The 21,854-nt window shown below is 46.4% G+C and overlaps 1 protein-coding gene and 1 pseudogene across 6 annotated transcripts; one reads left to right on the top strand and one right to left on the bottom strand.

Moving 5' to 3' along the window:
- Positions 1-379: 379 nt before the first annotated feature.
- Positions 380-834, bottom strand: LOC117069287 (annotated as a pseudogene). The gene has a single exon (XR_004431486.1). The product of XR_004431486.1 is annotated as a 60S ribosomal protein L22-like (transcript).
- A 2,950-nt stretch (positions 835-3,784) lies between these two features.
- On the top strand, positions 3,785-21,119 carry KNSTRN (kinetochore localized astrin (SPAG5) binding protein). Of its 5 annotated transcripts, none has more exons than XM_033190574.1 (9): positions 3,785-4,112; positions 4,294-4,388; positions 7,392-7,524; positions 8,198-8,245; positions 10,357-10,462; positions 10,687-10,780; positions 12,644-12,705; positions 13,425-13,499; positions 20,891-21,118. In XM_033190574.1, exons 1-9 carry the CDS (start codon positions 3,904-3,906, stop codon positions 20,915-20,917), a joined length of 849 nt encoding a protein of 282 aa, XP_033046465.1. In that variant the 5' UTR covers positions 3,785-3,903; the 3' UTR covers positions 20,918-21,118. The 5 variants fall into 5 exon arrangements, with proteins under 5 accessions (XP_033046465.1, XP_033046464.1, XP_033046463.1 ...); XM_033190573.1 differs by lacking the exon at positions 20,891-21,118 and adding an exon at positions 15,341-16,156 and having other exon boundaries at positions 3,786-4,112; positions 12,650-12,705; XM_033190572.1 differs by lacking the exon at positions 20,891-21,118 and adding an exon at positions 15,341-16,156 and having other exon boundaries at positions 3,786-4,112.
- The last annotated feature ends 735 nt before the right edge of the window (positions 21,120-21,854 follow it).

Genomic DNA, 21,854 nt, shown 5'->3' with positions numbered 1-21,854 from the left:
GACCTTGTGATCCGCCCGCCTCAGCCTCCCAAAGTGCTGGGATTACAGGCTGAGCCATCCCGCCGGGCCCACATGTCCACAGCTTTAGAGAAAGCTTTCTTTGACCCCCATAACCCATCTCCAGTTACTGCCCAGTTGCTCTGCTTTTTTTGCAACAGACTCCTGGAGTTACACCTGCCATCTCTGCTTCCTCATCTCCCACGTACTCTTCAACCCATGCCCATGTGACTGCCACCCCAAACGCTCCACCAGCATTCCTCTTGCTAGACTCATCACGACTTCTCTGTTGCTAAATTCACTGGATGCTTTTCATTCTCATTCTACTTGCCCTTTCAGCTATTTGTGTGTGTGTGTGTGTGTGTGTGTTTTTGTTTGTTTGTTTGTTCCCAAGTTTTATTCAAGAATTCATACAAAATATTCTTGATAAATGAAATTTAATCCTCATTTTCCTCGTCTTCCTCGTCCTGGTTAATCTGGAAGTAACGTAATTCATAACTCTCTTTGCTGTTGGTAACTACGCGCTACCAGTCACATAGATTATTCTTCTTCAAATATTTTTTGGTGAGATATTTCAAATCCCTTTTGGAGAAAGGCACCACAGATATCACGGTGATCTCTCTCTTGCTCCTTTCGATGGTTACCACCCCTCCACCAAGGTTCCCAGCTTTTTCGTTCACTTTGATCCTTTCTTGCAAAAACTGCTCAAAATTGGCAGCATCCATGATTCCGTCTTCTACAGGGTGGATGCAATCAAGAGTGAACTTCAGAACCTGCTTCTTTTTTTTGCCCCCCTTCGCCACAAGCTTTTTCACAGGAGCCATGGCGGCAGCGGAGTTAGAACGTCAACTATTTTCAATAGTTCACCACTCCCTCCTTCAGCAGCTTGCCACTTCCTCCTTAGATTTTGGAACACCACCCTTCTTTTGTTCTCTTCTCACCTCTCTGGCACCTCTTTGTCAGGTCTCTTGGCAAGCACCTTATTACCATTGCAACTTCAAAATGCTGGTGTCCTGTCCTTGGCCCAAAGGCTCTCTGCACACTTCTTCTCTTGATCTTATCAAATATCAAGGTTTTGTTTTATTTTATTTTTTATTTTATCTTGTTTGAGACAGAGTCTCGCTCTGTCACCCAGGCTGGAGTACAGTGGCACCATCTCGGCTCACTGCAACCTCCACCTCCCAGGTTCAAGTCATTCTCCTGCCTCAGCCTCCCGAGTAGCTGGGATTACAGGCATGCACCACCACGCCTGGCTAATTTTTCTATTTTTAGTAGAGACCGGATTTCACCATGTTGACCACTCTGGTTTCGATTTTCTGGCCTCAAGTGATCCCACCTCGGCCTCCCAAAGTGCTGGGATTACAAGCGTGAGTCACTGTGCCCGGCCATTGTTTTGTATTTTTAGCAGAGACAGGGTTTCATCGTGTTGGCCAGACTGGTCTCGAACTCCTAAATATCAAGATTTTAAGTACATTCATATGTCAGTAACTCCCAAGAGTGTATCTCCAATCCAGGCTCTCTTCCGGGCTCAAGGCCTGTAATTCCAATTGCCTACATGACCACCCCACTGGAATGCCTCAAAGATATGTCTGGTTTTCCGCGTTCAAAACTGAACTCTCAATTTCCCCAGCAGAAAATAGTGACTCTGTCCACACAATTATTCAAGCCCAATTATTCGAAAAGAAAAAGGGCTGGGCGCAGTGGCTCACGCCTGCCCCAGCACTTTGGGAGGCTGAGGCGGGCAGATCACCTGAGGTCAGGAGTTTGAGACCAGCCTGGCCAACATGTTGAAACGCTGTCTCTACTAAAAATACAAAAAATTAGCCAAGCATGGTAGCAGTGCCTGTAATCCCAGCTACTTGGGAGACTGAGGCAGGAGAATCGCTTGAACTCAGGAGGCGGAGGTTGCAGTGAGCCGAGCCGAGATCACACCACTGCACTCCAGCCTGGGCAACCGAATGAGACTTTGTCTCCAAAAAAAAAAAAAAGAAAGAAAGAAAGAAAGAAAAGAATATATATATATATATATAAATTGAGCCAGTTACAGTGGCTCATGCCTGTTGGGAGGCTGAGGTGGGAGGATCATTTGAGGCCAGGAGTTTAAGACCAGCCTGGGCAACATAGCAGGACCCCATCTGTACAAAACTAGCTGGGCCTGGTGGCATGCACCTTTAACCTTTAGTGTTAGCTACTCAGGAGGCTGAGGTGGGAGGATCTCCTGAACCCAGGAGTTCAAGGTTGCAGTGAACTATGATTGCACTCCAGCCTGGGCAACAGAGTGAGACCCTGTCTCAAAAAAATAAAATAAAATAAAATATAAATTGTATGACACTCTCCTGCTATAATGCTTCAGTGACTTTCCATTATTTTTAGATAAAATCTAATCTCTATACCTTAGCCCGTAAAATTTGTCTCTTGACTTCTTATTTCTCCAGTTTTATCTGTACCACTCTATTCCTATCTTTCGGTGCCTGTGGAAGAACCCGTTTCTGCCTTGGGACTTTGCATTTTCCCCTTTCCCCAATGAGATTAACTCCCTCTCCTCCTTCCTTAATCAAACATCATCTCAGAGAGGTCTTCCCTGAGCCCCCAATATAAACTAAGTTTCCCTGCTTTTCTATCTTATAGGATTTTGTACTTTTTCTTCATTGTGTGTGTGTGTGTGTGTGTTTTGGTTTGGTTTTTAAGATCATGCTCTGTCACCCAGGGTGGAGTGCAGTGGTGCAATCTCGGCTCACTGCAACCTCTGCCCCCCGGAGGTCACACAATCCCGCCACCTCAGCCTCCAGGGTAGCTGGGACTACAGGAACATGCCACGACGCCCGGCTAATTTTTGTATTTTTTGTAGAGATGGGGTTTCACTATGTTGCCCAGGCTGTTCTTTTTTTTTTTTTTTTTTTTTTTTTTTTTTTTGAGGCGGAGTCTCACTCTGTCGCCCAGGCTGGAGTGCAGTGGCCGGATCTCAGCTCACTGCAAGCTCCGCCTCCCGGGTTTACGCCATTCTCCTGCCTCAGCCTCCCGAGTAGCTGGGACTACAGGCGCCCGCCACCTCGCCGGCTAGTTTTTGTATTTTTAGTAGAGACGGGGTTTCACTGTATTAGCCAGGAGGGTCTCGATCTCCTGACCTCGTGATCCGCCCGTCTCGGCCTCCCAAAGTGCTGGGATTACAGGCTTGAGCCACCGCGCCCGGCTCAGGCTGTTCTTGAACTCCTGGACTCAAGCAGTCCACCCGCCTCCACCTCCCAAAGTGCTGAAATTACAGCTATGAGCCACTGCGACTAGCCTTCTTCACAATTTCACCACAATCTGTAAATATATATTTATTCATGTGATTATTTGTTCACTGTCTGTTTCCTAAGTTGTAAACTCCAGGAGGGCAGAGCCAAGGTCAATCTGGATATTTGCTCTCCCTCAGTCCCTCCCACCCACTGAGAACATTGCTGGGTAATCAGGAGGTGCTCAATAAATGCTGGATGAAATGAATGAACTAGTGCATTTAATGATGCAAACTACACTGTTTATTAGGAATAGCTTTGAATCGCTACTTAAAATCTGGGTAAGTGCTATTAAAATTAGGACCTCAGGTAGGTGCCTCAGGTATGTCAGCCCATAGGTCCTTTTCTTCAAGCATCACCTGCCACTCTCCTCCTGTAACATGTAGTTTTCTTCCAAATAACCCGTGCTCCTGGCAATATCCCTAACAATCCCAAACTAAATAAAGAGGATTGTGACATGGATCCTTAATGTGGCCACGTTTGCGTCTCCATCCCGGAATATGACGCTGGTAGCTCATTAGCTCCATTCAAGCCTACAAATTGCATCACCCTCCCTCTCCGCCCAGACCTGGGGGCTCCAACACCTTTCGCTAGGTCTGCCTCTGGCCTCCGAGCGAACCTTCCGTACAGCATGGCGGCTCCCGAACCCCCGCCCCGGGACAGAATGTTCCGTACAACATGGCTTTCTACAGAGTGCGATTCCCACCCACTTCCGCCCAGCTACCGGAAGTTTCCATTTGAAACCGAGGCGGCCGACTTGGCAGGAGGCGAGACAGTTGCTTCAGGGGATCTTTTGAAAGAGAGCGACGAGGACTGCGGGCAGGACCGGCGGGCTCCTGGGTTCGGCTCTCCCGGGGCGAGGGACTGGGCTGGATGGGAGGAAGGACGGAAAGAGCTGGGAAAGGAGGATTTTCTCTTTTCCAACCCCGAGCCGGGGCCTGTCGGGTCGCGCTATCCCCAAGCCCACCACTCTCGGGCCCAGTAGTCCAGCGCTGGGTAACATTCATCCTGTACCTTCCAGAGTTCAGCCGTGCCGCCTCGTTACGATGACCAGTGTGGTTAAGACAGTGTATAGCCTGCAGCCCGCCTCTGCGCTGAGCGGCGGCCAGCCCGCAGGTGAGTGTCCACGCCGCGCCCGGGGCACTGCGGCCTGGCCGGGGATGGTCCCGGGAGTGTGGAGATCCAGTGGGTGGCGTGGGCACTGGGAGGGTGTGCCGCCGGCCCTGAAAACCTGCGAGCGCCCTATAACCAGGGTGTGTAGGTTTATGATGGGAGTTAGGGGAAGGGCCATGTGGTAGGGTTTTAGACCTGCTCTGCATTTTTCTGCCTGCGTATGTACTGTATTCATCAGTTAGATTCAAGTTGTTGGTTATTGTACAATGTTATTCCCATTAAGCTAGGAATCCCCTTCTAACCGGTTATCCGTCTTATTTCCAGACTTGGGCCATCTTGAGGGATTGGGTTTGTTTTCAGGGAGGAAAGGAGAGAGTCATTTGAGAAGTGGAGTGGAATGCTTAGGGTTCTTTGGTCACCTTTATATCTGCGCCGTGTTTCTCATTACCACATTCTCAATATACGTTTGTTGAGTGAAACGGGAGAGAGGGGTTAGACCTAAGCAAAGTATTTGAGAAACTTGGGCGAAGAGACAGACATGATTAAAAATAGAGTTTTTAATTGCTTTGCCATCTGCTTTGTGTTGCTTTGTTTGTGGTTCAAAGTCATCTCATGGGGTTTGCAGTCGGGAAACTGCCTAATCTAGAGATTATAGTACAGAATAAGCTTCAGACATCAGAAAACTGTTGTGGGAGATTGTGGAGTAGCTATTTATGATCCCTTCCCAGATGATTCCACTCAGCTGGTACATAAACCTTGGCAGGATTGAGCTCTGAAGTAAATAGGCTTTTGGGTTGTTTGTTGTCTTGTGTTGCCACAGAACACCTGAATGGTAATCCTGGCACCAGCGGGGACTAGGAGTTGCTAGAAGAACTGGAGCCAGGTCTCAGCTGCTTGCTGTGTCTTTCCCTTAGATGCAGTGCCCCTCAGTCAGTGGGCAGTGACTAGCTCTCTCAGCCAAGCTAGAAGTGTTCATCTCTTTGATTTCCATCTCTGTCCCAGCTTTATGATCATATGTAACTGGAACAGTTTCCAATTTTTAGGCTGCGTCCCAGGTTTTTTGTTTTGATTTTGAGCATGGGCTGGATAAGTAATATATGCACATGTAAAAAAAAAGTTGGAAAACCATATACAATGATAAACAAGTTTCCTTCCCTTCCTTGACACCAGCCATCCAGTTCCCCTCCCAGTGTCTCCCATTTTTGGGAGACAGCTTTGTGAAATCCTACTAAATTTTTCCTACATTGCAATCCTTAGGTTTTAGCAAATACGAATTATTGGAACCAATTCTAGTCAATGTTGATCAATCGACTGTTAATTCCATTTTACATGGAGTAGATTTGTTGTTTATAACTTGCTAATACTTGAGAGAGGAGAAGATGATATTTCTCCAAGGTTACCTTTTACTTCAGACAGACACCTCCAAAAGAACCCTTTTAATACCTCATTTGTACGGCATTTCTTCAATTTGATTTGATTGTAATGGCTCTTAAGTTAGGTCAAGCTTAAAGGGGCCATTTTACAGTGAACAAAGTGAGAGTGAGTCCAGAAAAGCCTGCGTGTGGAGGGGGGCTGCTTAACTCCAGATAAGTTACTTGAATTTGCTGTAGAACACGAATGATGGACTGTGTGGTTGGGGAGCTGGCACAAGGATGAAGGAAAATTCTCTCCTTTGGAGAAGAAGAGTGTTACGGCAGGGCCATTTCTCTGGTTATCTGGCAAGAAGATCAGATTAGAATGCCTAATAGGGAAACTCTAAACTTAACGAAGGGTAAACGAAAGAGCTGGTGGTAGAGGCAGTCAGCGTGGAAGGGGAAGGAACCAGACAGGTGGTTTAGAGATGGTCTGTGAAACAACTCATGCAACTGTGAAATGTTTCATTTATTCAACAAGCAGTTATTGAACCCTGTTCATATGCCAAATACTCTCCTAGGTGATGGGGACACAAAGATGTCTTAGAGTGGTTAGGAAGATATTCTGGGAAAAAGAATGAAGTCGTGATTTAAAAAAACTCAGAGCAGCTCAGTCATGCCTTAGGAAAGTGTGCAGCGTGCTTGGAGGAGCTTAACGAGATGGTACAAGGATTCACCTGCTAACTTCCACCCTGCGCTCTGCTGGTGTCCATCTCCATGTTCACTTTTACAGCCTCCACCTTTCAGTTCAACGAAACTTTTGGCTACCCTCAAACACACTGTACTGTCACATTTAAAGAATTTTGGTTTTTATTGCCAATTAGCCTGGAAGTTTTATTCTTTTGAATTAATATCACATGTTGAAATTTGCCAGAATGAAAATAAAGATTTGGCCAGGCATGGTGGCTCACGCCTGGGAGGCCAAGGCAGGAGGATTGTTTGAACCCAGGAGCTCGAGGCCAGGCTGGGCAACATAGTGAGACCCTGTCTCTATTTTGTTAATTTTATTTTAAAACGTATTTTAGGTGCCTGTAGTCCAACTACTCAGGAGGCTGAGGTAGGAGAATCGCTTGAACCCAAGAGGCAGAGGTTGCAGTGAGCCAAGATCACACCACTGTACTCCAGCCTGGGCCACAGAGCGAGACTCTGTCTCAAAAAATTAATAATATTTTTAAAAATAAAGTAAAGACTTATGACAACTGGGCCGGGCGCGGTGGCTCAAGCCTGTAATCCCAGCACTTTGGGAGGCCGAGATGGGCGGATCACGAGGTCAGGAGATCGAGACCATCCTGGCTAACACGGTGAAACCCCGTCTCTACTAAAAATACAAAAAACTAGCCGGGCGACGTGGTGGGCGCCTGTAGTCCCAGCTACTCGGGAGGCCGAGGCAGGAGAATGGCGTGAACCCGGGAGGCGGAGCTTGCAGTGAGCTGAGATCCGGCCACTGTACTCCAGCCTGGGCGGCAGAGCGAGACTCCGTCTCAAAAAAAAAAAAAAAAGATTTATGACAGCTTAGAATGGGGCTCTGTTTGTTATAGGGTTGCAGCTGTTGGCTCATGATGCCAGAAGTTTTACCTCTCGTTTTCCTTTGCAGACACACAAACTCGGGCCACTTCTAAGAGTCTCTTACCTGTTAGGTCCAAAGAAGTCGATGTTTCCAAACAGCTTCATTCAGGAGGTCCAGAGAATGATGTTACAAAAATCACCAAACTGAGACGAGAGAATGGGTGAGAACAGATCATTAGTATCCAGTTAGAACATCTTCCTAGAAATTGATCAGTACAAAGAATTAGAAAACAGGGTTTTGGGGAATACAAGGCTCCTGAACAACTGGCCTTCAGTCAGTGGCCCAGAGCTGTGCAGCATTGCTGAGCTCTTTGCCAGAACCCTCTGTGTTGATCTTTCTGAAGAGACACAGCCAGGGCTATAAGAGGTGTTCTTTCCTCTTTCATCGCTTGCTCGGAGCATACAAATGGCAGCACTGTAGTCATACACCACCCCTGAGGGGTAGTCATGTGGGGTGGGGACTAGTTGTTATCCTAGGTTGCTGGTCTGACCACAGTCCAGCCCTAGCATGGTGTGTGTGTGTCTCCCCGGCCAGCATTCAGTTCCCAGGTGAGTGACATTGACATGAGATATCTACGCCATCTTGAGAGGAGCAGCTCTGTCAGGATGTTGGGGTGGTTGGGGTCATGCTCCTTTGCTACTAATAAGCCTTTTCAATAGTCTGTGCTGAAACAATAATGCATAGTCCCTCAGAGCTCTCAAGCTTGTGCCATTTGCCTTGTATGTCATCCCTGGTTCTTTCCTCAGCAACTCAAGTTCTTTGTTCTGCCTGTTCACTGCACACTTAACAGTACTATGAGTCTCTGATTCATTTCTTTGTTTCTGCCCTCCTAGGCAAATGAAAGCTACTGATACCACCACCAGAAGGAATGTCAGAAAAGGGTGAGCATCAGGGTAAATCAACTTGGCCACTATTCTAGGGTAGTGGATCTCAATCCTTGGTTCTGCATCAGAATCACTCGTGGGACTTGTTTACTGGGTTAGGGTCTGGGTTCCACCTCAGGAACGTGAGTGGAATTTTCAGGGGTGAGGCACAGCTAGGTGTAAGAACCATTGTCAGCGCAAGAATCAGTGGTGCTACTATCTTAAGTCTCAAGCAAGAGCTTTTTGGACTCCACGCCAGGACCACTGCTGATTGGAAATCACACTTAGCTATGGCCCATCAACAGGAGGGTGAAGCCTTCAGGAGAGGAAGGGCTGCCTGTAGTTAGTGATCTCGAGATGAAGATTCTGGTGGTGGTAGTGGTGGTGAAATCCTGGAGAGAAGATTCATCTCTCATCTTTGAGGCTAGCTTCGAAGTTTTGCACTATCAGAAATAGAAATAATACGCTGAAAAGTCTGTATAAATAGGTTTTAGTTCCAGATCTATTATTTGGGCTTATCTTAAGAGTTTTGAAGATAGCAGGGCACAGTGGCTCATGCCTATAATCTCAACACTTTGGGAGGCCAAGGCTGGTGGATAACCTGAGGTTAGGAGTTCGAGTCCAGCCTGGGAAACATGATGAGACCCCATCTCTACTAAAAATACAAACATTAGCCGGGCGTGGTGGCGCATGTCTATAATCCCAGCTACTCAGGAGGCTGAGGCGGGAGAATCACTTCATCCCCAGAGGCAGAGGTTGCAGTGAGCCAAATCACGTCATTGCACTCCAGCCTAGGTGACAGAGCGAGACTCTGACTTAAAAAAATGAGAAAGTTTTGAAGACAAAATACTAGCAATAAAGACTGAGAACTTTAAGAAAAAACTCTAGGCCCGGCGCAGTGGCTCACGCCTGTAACCCCAGCACTTTGGGAGGCTGAGGCAGGCGGAGCACAAGGTCAAGAGGTTGAGACCATCCTGGCTAACATAGTGAAACCCCGTCTCTACTAAAAATACAAAAAATTAGCCGAGTGTGGTGATGGCTGCCTGTAGTCCCAGCTACTTGTGAGGCTGAGGTAGGAGAATGGCAACCCGGGAGGCGGAGCTTGCAGTGAGCCCAGATAGCGCCACTGCACTCCAGCCTGGGCAACAGAGCGAGACTCCGTCTCAAAAAAAAAGAAAAAGAGAAAAGAAAAAACTCTAATATTGGTGATATTAGAGTTTATTAGATGATAAACATTAGATTATTTTATTACATATTAGCCCAGCCACTGGACTAAGAAATGCACATGTGTTTTCTCTCTTATTGTTAATAATAATACTATGAGATGTGGGTATTGTCCTAATTGCCAAAATGAGGAAACAGGGCCTCAGGGAGGTTATGCAACTCACTGAAGGTCATATACCACTATGTAAATAGGATAGGAACGGGATGTGTTTGGGTAACTCTGTAGGCCTTTTTTTTTTTTTTTTTTTTTTTTTTTTTTTTTTTCTTGAGACAGAGTCTCCCTCTGTCGCCCGGGCTGGAGTGCGGTGGCGCGATCTCAGCTCACTGCAAGCTCCGCCTCCCGGGTTCACGCCATTCTCCTGCCTCAGCCTCCCGAGTAGCTGGGACTACAGGTGCCCGCCACCTCGCCCGGCTAGTTTTTTTGTATTTTTTTTTAGTAGAGACGGGGTTTCACCGTGTAAGCCAGGATGGTCTCGATCTCCTGACCTCGTGATCCACCCGTCTCGGCCTCCCAAAGTGCTGGGATTACAGGCTTGAGCCACCGCGCCCAGCCTTTTTTTTTTTTTTGAGATGGAGTTTTGTTCTTGTTGCCCAGGCTGGAGTGCAATGGCGCAATCTCAGCTCACCACAGCCTCCACCTCCTAGGTTCAAGCAATTCTCTTGCCTCAACCTCCCAAATAACTGGGATTACAGGCATGCGCCACCACGCCCAGCTAATTTTTGTCTTTGTAGTAGAGACAGGGTTTCTCCGTGTTGGTCAGGCTGGTCTTGAACTCTCGACCTCAGGTGATCTGCCCACCTCGGCCTCCCAAAGTGCTGGGATGACAGGCGTGAGCCCCCGTGCCTGGTGTAGGCCATGCTCTTCACTCTTTTGTCTTTTCATGTAAGTACAACTGTTATTACAGCTACAAACCACTGAGTAAGCAAAAATCAGAGGAAGAGCTCAAGGACAAGAACCAGCTCTTAGAAGCCGTCAACAAGCAGTTGCACCAGAAGTTGACTGAAACTCAGGTAAGAGACCCACCAGAGCTCTGTTACCAGCTGTCACTGGGTGATGCACATGGAATCCTGATGGGTGGCCCCTTGGGTGAGCAAGCTTGTTAATGCACAAATGCCCAAGGGCAGAAAAAAAAAAACAGGCTTTTGCTATGGCTGTCCAAGAGCAAGGGCAAGAAAGGGCGACCACTCCTAGGGACTGGGACAGTTCCTGATCTGTCTGTGCGGTGCTCCAACAGGGAGAGCTGAAGGACCTGACCCAAAAGGTAGAGCTGCTGGAGAAGTTTCGGGACAACTGTTTGGCAATTTTGGAGAGCAAGGGCCTCGATCCAGGTAAGAGATAGCACACAGCTAGCTGCCTCTGAAGGGATCGGTGCATGTATCCCCTCCTGGGTTGATCTTGGCAGCATGGCATCAGCTGGCCCAGTAAGTGCAGGGGTTACTTCAGTAAAGCCCTAAAGATTTTGGAGGGCTTCTGTTTTCATGTGATGTTGATTTTTGCCTGGCCAATAGAATTTCAGAGGATTATATAGAGAGAAGGTTATCTCTTTCTTACCTGAACACTTTATGCCAACAGGTAGGACCTTGCAAGTAGATGAGAAATATTTTGTTCCTTTCAAGGGAGAATATTTTGTCTCTTCTCATTTGGGAAAGTTACTAGTGTGCTTGAAAGGTACATTTTGTTTGAACATATTCTTCCTTGGAAGCATACTAGTAACTTTCCCAAATGGGAAGAGACAGAAAATACTACTTCAAGCATTCTTAAACCTGGCTAATCAGCAGAATATCAGTGACTAAAAAATGACTACTGTTCTGACCCTGTCCCCCAGAGAGCAGAATCTGTAGCAAAGAGAGCAGAAGAAGGAATTGTCCAAAGACTGTAAGAGGGCCTCAGACTGAGTCATAGAGCTAGAGAATGCCCAGGAAAGGGGCCCAGGCCTTTTTGTATTAAGGAATACTGACTTTGAATGTTACTGGTTAATCTTTAGGTTACAGGTGAGGATATTCTTTTTTTTTCTTTTTTTTTTTTTTTTTTTTTTTTTTTTTGAGATGGAGTCTCGCTCTATTGCCCAGGCTGGAGTGCAGTGGCCGGATCTCAGCTCACTGCAAGCTCCACCTCCCAGGTTTACGCCATTCTCCTGCCTCAGCCTCCCGAGTAGCTGGGACTACAGGTGCCTGCCACCTCGCCCGGCTAGTTTTTTGTATTTTTTTTTTAGTAGAGACAGGGTTTCACGGTGTTAGCCAGGATGGTCTCGATCTCCTGACTTCATGATCCACCCGTCTCGGCCTCCCAAAGTGCTGGGATTACAGGCTTGAGCCACCGCGCCCAGCCTTTTTTTTTTTTTTTTGAGATGGAGTCTCACTCCGTTGCCCAGGCTGGAGTACAGTGGTGTGATCTCAGCTCACTGAAACCTCCTCCTCCTCAGTTCAAACGATTCTCCTGCCTCAGCCTCATGAGTAACTGGGATTACAGGCGTGTACCACCACACACAGCTAATTTTTGTATTTTTAGTAGAGACAAGGTTTCGCCATGTTGGCCAGGCTGGTCTCAAACTCCTGACCTCAAGTGATCTGCCTGCCTCAGCCTCCCAGAGTACTGGGATTACAGACATGAGTCACCATGCCCGACCTGGGATATTCTTTATAGTCACTGTAAAATACATGTTTTTAAATTTAAAAAAAAATTTTTTTTTTTTTGAAATGGGATCTCGCTGTGTTGCCTAGGCCGGCCTCCAACTCCTGGGCTCAAGCAATCCTCCTGAGTAGCTGGGACTACAGGTATGCCCCACCACACCTGACACCATAAATATTTTGTATGATTTTAATTTGTTACATGCATGTGATATTACCAAAAGTAATAATTTTTAAAGTCTGAAAGGCTCTTAAATTGTGAACAAAACCAAAAAAATCCAACCTATACATTTCCTTTGGACAAATTGTCCACTGACCTAAGGAGAAAGTATACAGAATTTTTGGCCGTATCCAAACCTAGATTGAAAGGAGATAAAATGCAGTTCTGCAGGGCAGATGTGGGTGGCCCTGCCAAGGTGAAAACTTGGGAGAAAGTCCAGGATTAGACACTTAAGAGAAATTTCCCTCATGAATATTTCTGTACTTGTTCATGGAGGGTTTTTATTTTCTTTTGTTTAAAGTGTGTAGTTTCCTAAGTGAAGTTGACTTTGTTGTATCCATCAGCTTTAGGCAGTGAGACCCTGGCATCACGACAAGAATCTACTACCAACCACATGGACTCTATGGTGAGGGAATGGGTGCAAAAGGGCACAAGGGCTGAGTGACTGGGGCTCTGTAAATCTAAGAAGGTCTCTGCTGTGTGTTCCATAAACCCCAAGAAACAACCTTTGATTATCTGCGATGGTAGAAAAGAGAAATGGGACATGCACTCAAAATAGCATATTTTACTTGAAAGGTAGCTTTGTGCTTACAAATATAGGTAAGTCTGAATTGAAAATTTAAAACACGTGGGGCCGGGCGCGGTGGCTCACGCCTGTAATCCCAGCACTTTGGGAGGCCGAGGCGGGTGGATCACGAGGTCAGGAGATCGAGACCATCCTGGCTAACACGGTGAAACCCGTCTCTACTAAAAAACACAAAAAACTAGCCAGGCGAGGTGGCGGGCGCCTGTAGTCCCAGCTACTCGGGAGGCTGAGGCAGAAGAATGGCGTGAACCCGGGAGGCGGAGCTTGCAGTGAGCCGAGATCCGGCCACTGCACTCCAGCCCGGGCGACAGAGCGAGACTCTGCCTCAAAAAAATAAAAAAATAAAAAAATAAAGAAAATTTAAAACACGTGATAGGTAAACCTGTAGAGAGAGCTTTCTGGTTCCTCTGTTCTATACTGTATCAAATTTCTCTCCTGACTCCTTTGTTGAGAACTGTGTGGAAGGGATGTTAGCCATCATCTAATGCAGGTCTGGTTTTATATGAAGATTTGTTTCCTACATTGTACTTTCCTCTTAGTTGCTGTTAGAAACTTTGCAAGAGGAGCTGAAGCTTTTTAATGAAACAGCCAAAAAGCAGATGGAGGAGTTACAGGTGAGAGGCAGACATCACCCTGACCATATCCTACCACGATAGGTAGATTTCTTTCCTGTTTTTCTTTTCTTTTTAATAAACTTTCTAAATAATTTTAGATTTATAGGAAAGTTACAAAGATAATACAGAAGATTTACCCTGATTTTTTTTTTTTTTTTTTTAATTTCCAACTTTTAAGTTCAGGGGTACATGGACAGGGTGTGCAGGTTTGTTACACAGGTAAACATGTGCCATGGTGGTTTACTGCACAGATCATCCCATCACCAAGGTGTTGAGCCCAGCATCCATTAGCTATTCTTCTTGATGCACTCCCTCCCCCCACCCCCAACAGTAACATCTTACATTATCCTGGTACATTTGTCAAAACTAAGAAACCAGCCAGGCATGGTGGCTCATGCCTATAATCCCAGCACTTTGGGAGGCTGAGGTGGAAGGATTACTTGAAGCCAGGAGTTTGAGACCAGCCTGGGAAACATAGCGAGATCCCATCTCTGCAAAATAAAATTTAGAAAATAGCCAGGTGTGGTGGAAGGCAGAGGTTGCGGTGAGTTGAGATGGTGCCATTGCACTCCAGCCTGGGCAACACAGCAAGACTCCGTCTCAAAAAAAAAAAAGTATGAATAAACTAAGTTCATACCAATAATACCTGTCTTGCTGGGTGGTTATAAAAGAGAATTATGTCCAGTACCTAACCCAGTGCCTGGCAAAGGTACTCACAGTATATACTTTTTTTGAGAGAGAGAGAGAGATGGTGCATACCTGTAGTCCCAGCTGCTCAGGAGGCTGAGGCAAGAAGACCACTTGGGCCCAGGAGGGCAAGGCTGCAATGAGCTGTGATCATGCCGCTGCACTCCAGCCTGGGTGACAGTGAGACTATGTCTCTAAAAATAGAAAAAAAATTTTTTTTTTGAGATAAAGTCTCGCTCTTACCCCCAGGCTGGAGTGCAGTGGCATGATAATCGGCTCACTGCAACCTCCACTTCCCGGGTTCAAGAGATTCTCTTGCCTCAGCCTCCTGAGTAGCTGGGATTTTAGGCGTTTGCGACCACGCCCGGCTAATTTTTATATTTTTAGTAGAGATGGGGTTTCACCGTGTTGGCCAGGCTGGTCTCAAACTCCTGACCTCAGATGATCCACCCGCCTTGGCCTCCCAAAATGCTGGGATTACAGGTGTGAGCCACTGCACCTGGCAGGAAAAAATTTTTTTAAAAAAGAGACCAACATCAGTACATTACTATTAACTATATTCCAAGTCTTCATTTGGATTTTTTAGCAGTTTTTTCCACCAATTTTTTTTTCTTTCTGTTAGCGAGGCCTCTTAGAAATGTTCACATTGCCAAGGCATGAGGCAATGTGTAACACAGTAGGTTGCTCAGAGTTGGGAATTGAGAACTGTATGTAATCTTTTCTGTGGAAACCTGATAACTTGAGGAGGAGACCTGTAGTAAACACAGATTCTTTGGTCTGGACTGCTTCGGATTGCTTGGATGAATCATGGGATATTGCCCCAAACCTAGAGATACAGGAGTCTAGTCCCTCTCTACTACTAGGGGGACAACTCCTAAAACCAGCACGTAGAAACAAAATCTAAAATAGAAGATACGGTCTCTGTTGATACTCCAGTGGTCTTCCTTAGTGGAACAGGAGCATAATGACTCCAGTGGTCTTCCTTAGTGGAACAGGAGCATAATGACTCCAGTGGTCTTCCTTAGTGGAACAGGAGCATAATGACTCCAGTGGTCTTCCTTAGTGGAACAGGAGCATAATGTGGGTATTGTGTTTCCTGTTAGTCAAGAGTTTTGTGTATGTGTTGTTTTCCTTTGGAATGTCTTTCCTTGTAGGCCTTAAAGGTAAAGCTGGAGATGAAAGAAGAAAGAGCCCGATTCCTAGAACAGCAAACCTTATGTAACAATCAAGTAAATGATTTAACAACAGCCCTTAAGGAAATGGAGCAGCTATTAGAAATGTAAGAAGAAGCAAGCCATGGCCACATGGCTCCCTCTTGGGCATAAACTCTCAGAGGAAGCCACTTAGGATATCATCTTGGCCATGATCTTCTGGGACTCACCATCTCCAGAATGAAAACAATTTCTACAGTAGAATTGAGGACAGTTTATGCTGAAATGGCAATTCCTCATTTAAGCAAGTTTTCCCAACCTTCAGGTTGGTCGGCCCTCCTGAGCCTCACAGGTGGATAATTGAGGCCTACAGGAGAGGGGGGCCTAGGAGCTTGGATTGACCTTCTAGTCAACCACCTGATTCCAGCACACCATTATAATCCGGAGACTAAACCAACAACCAGAGGATCTAAAATGTCACATTCAGATTTTCAGGAAGAAAATCTTCATTACAGTAGAGCACAAGTGTTCCGTACAAGACCACTGAGGAGCCATGCTGTCCCCCTCCAACCTGGAACACATTCTGTCCCATCCTGGTTGGGCTTCTGTACCTTCTTATTAATTTATGAACCTAAAGTTGCTTGAAGTGTTTTGGGCTTAATAAATGGGGTGAAAGTATAGGTAGCAGTAACACCTACATGAAACAATACACCTTGGAGCTTTAAATTACTTTTTTTTTTTTAAGTCTACTTTTAAAATAAATACTTCTGTAAATATTCTGACTGTAACACTGAGAAATGAAAATAACCTTTTAACCTAGATATGTCAGTTGATCATTATTGAACTAATTTAGTTAACAAGTCCAAGATATTCTGACTTAATCTAGAATATTTTTCTGCTACTCTTTAAGAGCCCTGTGGCCAGTCCCTCTGTCTGCCAAGAGCACTGGCTAGTCTCCTGAGGGTGTTGCCCATTTGTAGCAGTGCTTTCACCAGGTCTGTGGCCACTTGCTGCCTTTGTTCTCCCTGCACTTTTTTTTTTTTTTTTTTGAGACAGAGCCTCACTCTGTCACCTAGGCTGGAGTGTAGTGACATGATCTCGGCTCACTGCAACCTCCTCCTCCCGGGTCAAGCAATTCTCCTGCCTCAGCCTCCCGAGTAGCTGTGACTACAGGGACGTGCCATCACGCCTGGCTAATTTTTAAGAGACAGGGTTTCACCATGTTAGCCAGGATGGTCTCGTCTCCTGACCTCATGATCCGCCCACCCTGACCTCCCAAAGTGCTGGGGTACAGGTGTGAGCCACCGCAACTGGCCTTTTTTTTTTTGAGACAGTCTCGCTTACTCTATTGCCCAGTACAGTAGTGTGATCTCTGCTCACCACAACCTCCACTGCCTGGGTTCAAGCGATTTTCCTGCCTCAGCCTCCTGAGTTGCTGGGATTACAGGCGCCCCATCCCCTTACCATGCCCAGCTAATTTTTGTATTTTTAATAGAGGCGGGGTTTCCCCATGTTGGCCAACTCCTGACCTCAAGTGATCCACCAGCCTCAGACTCCCAAAGTGCTGAGGCCGGGCGTGAGCCACCATACCCTGCCATTTTTGTATTTTTAATAGACTCAGGTGGGGTTTTGCCCAGTTGGCCACGCTGGTCTCAAACTCCTGACCTCAAGTAACCCGCCCGCCTCAGCCTCCCAAAATGCTGGGATTACAGGTGCAAGCCACTGCGCCCAGCCCTCCCTGCACTCAAGCATCATTATCTGCCTGCTGTTTACTTTGCACAGCCAATCCTAGGCCTGGTCCCATAGATCCTTTAGTCCATGGCCTAAAGTCCATGACAGGCTTCCCCCCTGGTTTACCAAAGACATGGCCAAATTTTTTTCTTAACCAAACTAGGCTGACTTTGGCCATCTCCTGTTCTTTCTGCACCTCCTAATTTCTTCACCAAACCCTCCCACCCCCACCCTTCAGCATCTTTAAGGCTGCCAGAGACACCCAGTGAAGCCAGTAACACTCCAACCCGAGCTTAAAGGGCCAAAATTGTTTGCCTTCTCATACAGAGTTCACAAAGTTGGTTATGTTTCAAATATTTTGAGCCTATCCACTAAAAACTGGTCTTTGGCAAATTCTCTCAAACTAAGTTCATACCAGTAAAACTGGTATGAACAGGCTGGGTGCTGGTGGCTCACGCCTGTAATCCTGGTACTTTGGGAGGCTGAGGTGGGTGGATCATGATGTCAGAAGTTTGAGATCAGCCTGACCATCGTGGTGAAACCCTGTCTCTACTAGAAATTCCAAAATTAGCTGGGTGTGGTGGCATGCGCCTGTAGTCCCGGCTATTCAGGAGGCTGAGGCAGGAGAATCTCTTGAACCTAGAAGGCAGAGGTTGCGGTGAGTCAAGATGGTGCCATTGCACTCCAGCCTGGGCAACACAGCAAGACTCCGTCTCAAAAAAAAAAAGTATGACTAAACTAAGTTCATACCAATAATACCTGTCTTGCTGGGTGGTTATAAAGGAGAATTATGTCCAGTACCTAACCCAGTGCCTGGCAAAGGTACTCAAATCCTGGTGGTGATATTATTAAAGTTTAAAACTTACCCTGGCAAAAGATTCCCTTCATAAACTTGCCCCAAACTTCAATTCCAGTGTCCCCTTCTCCCCACTCCAAAACACAGCTGCTGATCTTACCATGTCTTTGCAGGCCTCAATTATTCAACTTCCTTCTGACGTGGGAACTCTCAACTTTGACTCTTTTTTTTTTTTTTTTTTTTTTTTTGAGACGGAGTCTCACTCTGTCGCCCAGGCTGGAGTGCAGCGGCCGGATCTCAGCTCACTGCAAGCTTCGCCTCCCGAGTTTACGCCATTCTCCTGCCTCAGCCTCCTGAGTAGCTGGGACTACAGGCGCCCGCCACCTCGCCCGGCTAGTTTTTTGTATTTTTTAGTAGAGACGGGGTTTCACCGTGTTAGCCAGGATGGTCTCGATCTGCTGACCTTGTGATCCGCCCGTCTCAGCCTCCCAAAGTGCTGGGATTACAGGCTTGAGCCACCGCGCCTGGCCAACTTTGACTCTTAAGTTCAAATTACAACCTTCTTAAAACATAAAGCCAAAACTCTACCCTCATCCCCTCCACCTACCACATACGCCATATTCACAGCCAAATATCTCAAGAAGCTGTTTCCTTACCATTTTCTTTCTCTGCCATGCTGGCTTCAAGGTACACAGGAACACTAATGTAATGTAGCTACAGTAGGCAAATCCATCCAAAGTAGAATATAGATTACCAAGGACTGAGCAGGAGGGGAAGGGAGTTTCTCTTTGGGATGATAAAGTTCTGGAAATGGAAAGTGGTGGTGGTTGCATGGCATTCTGCATATACCTAATACCACTGAACTGTAGGCTTTAAAATGGTTGAGGCCGGGCGCGGTGCCTCACGCCTGTAATCCCAGCACTTTGGGAAGCCAAGGCGGGTGGATCACCTGAGTCAGGAGTTTGAGCAGCCTGGCCAACATGGGGAAACCCTGTCTCTACTAAAAATACAAAAATTAGTTGGGCGTGGTGGCATGTGCCTATAGTCCCAGTTACTTGGCCAGCTAAGGCAGGAGAATCGCTTGAACCCGGAAGGTGGAGGTTGCAGTGAGCCAAGATCGCACCACTGCACTCCAGCCTGGGTGATAGAGCGAGACTCCATTAAAAAATAAAATTGATTGAGGCCAGGCGTGGTGACTGACATCTGTATTCCCAGCATTTTGGGACGCCAAGACGGGCAGCTCACCTGAGGTCAGGAGTTCAAGGCCAGTCTGGCCAACATGGTGAAAACCCTTTTCTACTAAAAACACAAAAATTAGCCAGGCGTGGTGGTAGGCGCCTGTAATCCCAGCTACTCAGGAGGCTGAGGCAGGAGAATCGCTTGAACCCAGGAGGCGGAGGTTGCAGTCAGTGAGCCAAAATTGCACCACGACACTCCAGCCTGGGCGACAAGAGCAAGACTCTATCTCTTAATTAATTAATTAATTAAATTGTTGAAATGGCAAACTTTTACCAGATTTTTTTTTAATTTGAGGCTTAAAGTTCACTAACCTTAAGTGTACAGGTCCATAAGTTACTATCGCTGTTGTGGAAGTGAGCACTACTCTACAAAATCACCATCCATTAGTATTGTCCTTCCAAGAATTTCATATAAATGGACTCACAGTATACACTTTTTTTGAGAGAGAGAGAGAGGGTCTCTGTCATCCAGGCTGGAGTGCAGTGGTGGCATCTTGGCTCACTGCGGCCTTGACCTCCTGGGCTCAAGTGATCCTCCTACCTCAGCTCCCCAAGTAGCTGGGACTACAGGGGCACACCACCAAACCTAGCTAATTTTTGTATATTTTTTGTAGAGATAAGGTCTTGCCATGTTACCCAGGCTGGTCTCAAACACCTCAGCTCATTTGATCCGCCTGCCTCGGCCTCCCAAAGTGCTGGGATTACAGGCATGAGCCACCAAGCCCAGCTCCCTTTTTCTTTTCTTTTCTTTTTTTTTTTTTTTAAAGAGACAGCTTTAGACCAGAAGTTCTTGACCAGCCTGGGCGACATGGTGATACTCCTGACTCAAAAAAAAAAAGGCAACATCTTGCTCTGTTGCCCAGGCTGGAGTTCAGAGGCACAATAATAGCTCACTGTAACCTCGAATTTCTGGGCTCAGCCGACTGAGTAGCTAGTACTACAGGTGAATGCCACCACACCTGGCTAATTTTTAAAATTTTTGTAGAGATGGGGGGCTCTCCCTGTGTTGCCCAGGCTGATCTTGAACTCCTGGCCTCCCAGAGTGCTGGGATTACAGGTTTGAGCCACCGCACGCAGCCGAGTGTGTACTCTTGTGTTTGGTTTCTTTAGCTCAACCTGTCTCTATAATTTGTGTGGTTGAACGTATCAGTATTCTCTGGCTAGTGGACATTTGTTTCTGGTTTTAGGCTATTAATAAAACTGCACTGGTTTATCTGGGATAGAGACCCAAGAATAGAACTGCTGAGTCATAGGGTAAGCAACTCAGTTTTCCAAAATACATGTACCGTTTATACCACCACAACAATGTATGAGAGTTGGAGGTTTAGTCAGTCTTTTTCGAAATACATATTTTAGCCAGACCCAGTGGCTCATGCCTGTAAACCCAGCACTTTGGAAGACTGGGGCTGGAGAAGTACTTGAGCTCAGGAGTTCAAGACCAGCGTGGGCAACATAGCAAGACCTCTTCTCTACCAAAAAATTGTTTAAATAGCCAGACGCGATGGTGCACACCTGTAGTCCCAGCTACTCTGGAGGCTTAGGTGAGGGGATCGCTTGAGCCAGGGAGAATGAGGCTGCAGTGAGCTGTGATACCTCCACGGTGTTGTTGGTGGGCTGATTCAAGTTCTTGACGTTGGTGCACAAAAGAATTTGAGAGTAATTTTCCACCCCGGGGAGTGTTTTTACTGTTAAAATGAGTATAGGTCAGCCTAAAGACACTGACCAAGGGTTTCTGTGCCTGTGCAAGCTAGAGGACTTATCCCCTTTTGCTCTTTTTCCTCCTTGCAGCAGGATGTTCTGACCACGAGTTCCTGATGCGGGTTGTACAGCATCCAGCTGTTCCCTCTATCTGTCTGTTTGGCAAGTATCTTGTTCCCCTTTAAGTGAGGCTGTGACCATCCTACCTGATCTACCTCAACTGCACTCCAACCTAGGCTACAGAGTGAGGCCCTGTATCAAAAGATAATAATAATGTATATATTTGGGAATAATTGTAGATTTACGGAAAAGTTGCAAAGATAGTCCAGAGAGTTCCCATATACCCCTTCCCCAGCTTCCGCTAATGTTAACATCTTACAATACCATGGCACATTTGTCAAAACTAAGAAACCAGCATCAGTAAATCAATATTAACTAAACTCTGGGCTTTATTTGGATTTCATTGGTTTGTCTACTAATGTAGTTTTTGTGTTCTAGGATCACATCCAGGATGCCATATTGTATTTTGTCATTAGTTATTATGTCTCCTTAGTCTCCCCTGGTCAATGACAGTTTCTCAGTCTTTTTCTGTTTTTCATGACCTTGACAGTTTCAAGGAGTAGCAGTCAGATATTTTGTAGAATATCCCTCAATTTGGATTTGTTTTTTTTTTTTTTTTTTGATGATTAGACTGTGGTTATGTTTTTTAGGGAAGAATACCACATAAGTAAAGTGTACTCAGCACATCAGATTGAGAGGTGAAGCCAGCTGGACTTCTGGGTCAAGTGGGGACTCCGCAAACTTTTCTGTCTTACAAGAGGATTTTAAACGGCACCAGTCAGGCCGGACATGGTGGCTCACACCTGTAATCCCAGCACTTTGGGAGGCTGACGTGGGCGGATCACGAGGTCAGGAGATCCAGACCATCCTGGCTAACAAGGTGAAACCCCGTCTCTACTAAAAATACAAAAAATTAGCAAGGCGTGGTGGCAGGCGCCTGTAGTCCCAGCCACTCAGGAGGCTGAGGCAGGAGAATGGTGGGAACCCGGGAGGC

This window comes from Trachypithecus francoisi, unplaced genomic scaffold, assembly GCF_009764315.1.
Source record: "Trachypithecus francoisi isolate TF-2019V2 unplaced genomic scaffold, Tfra_2.0 Lachesis_group3, whole genome shotgun sequence".
NCBI lineage: Eukaryota > Metazoa > Chordata > Mammalia > Primates > Cercopithecidae > Trachypithecus > Trachypithecus francoisi.
Note: the sequence above shows the minus strand (reverse complement) of the source record. Positions and strands in the feature narration are given on the sequence as shown.

Coding starts and splice junctions, on each gene's coding strand:
- KNSTRN (XM_033190572.1), top strand. CDS start 3,904: ATGGCGGCTCCCGAACCCCCGCCCCGGGACAGAATGTTCCGTACAACA. Junction 4,389..7,391: donor GAGCGGCGGCCAGCCCGCAG/GTGAGTGTCCAC, acceptor TTTCCTTTGCAG/ACACACAAACTCGGGCCACT. Junction 12,706..13,424: donor CCAACCACATGGACTCTATG/GTGAGGGAATGG, acceptor CTTTCCTCTTAG/TTGCTGTTAGAAACTTTGCA.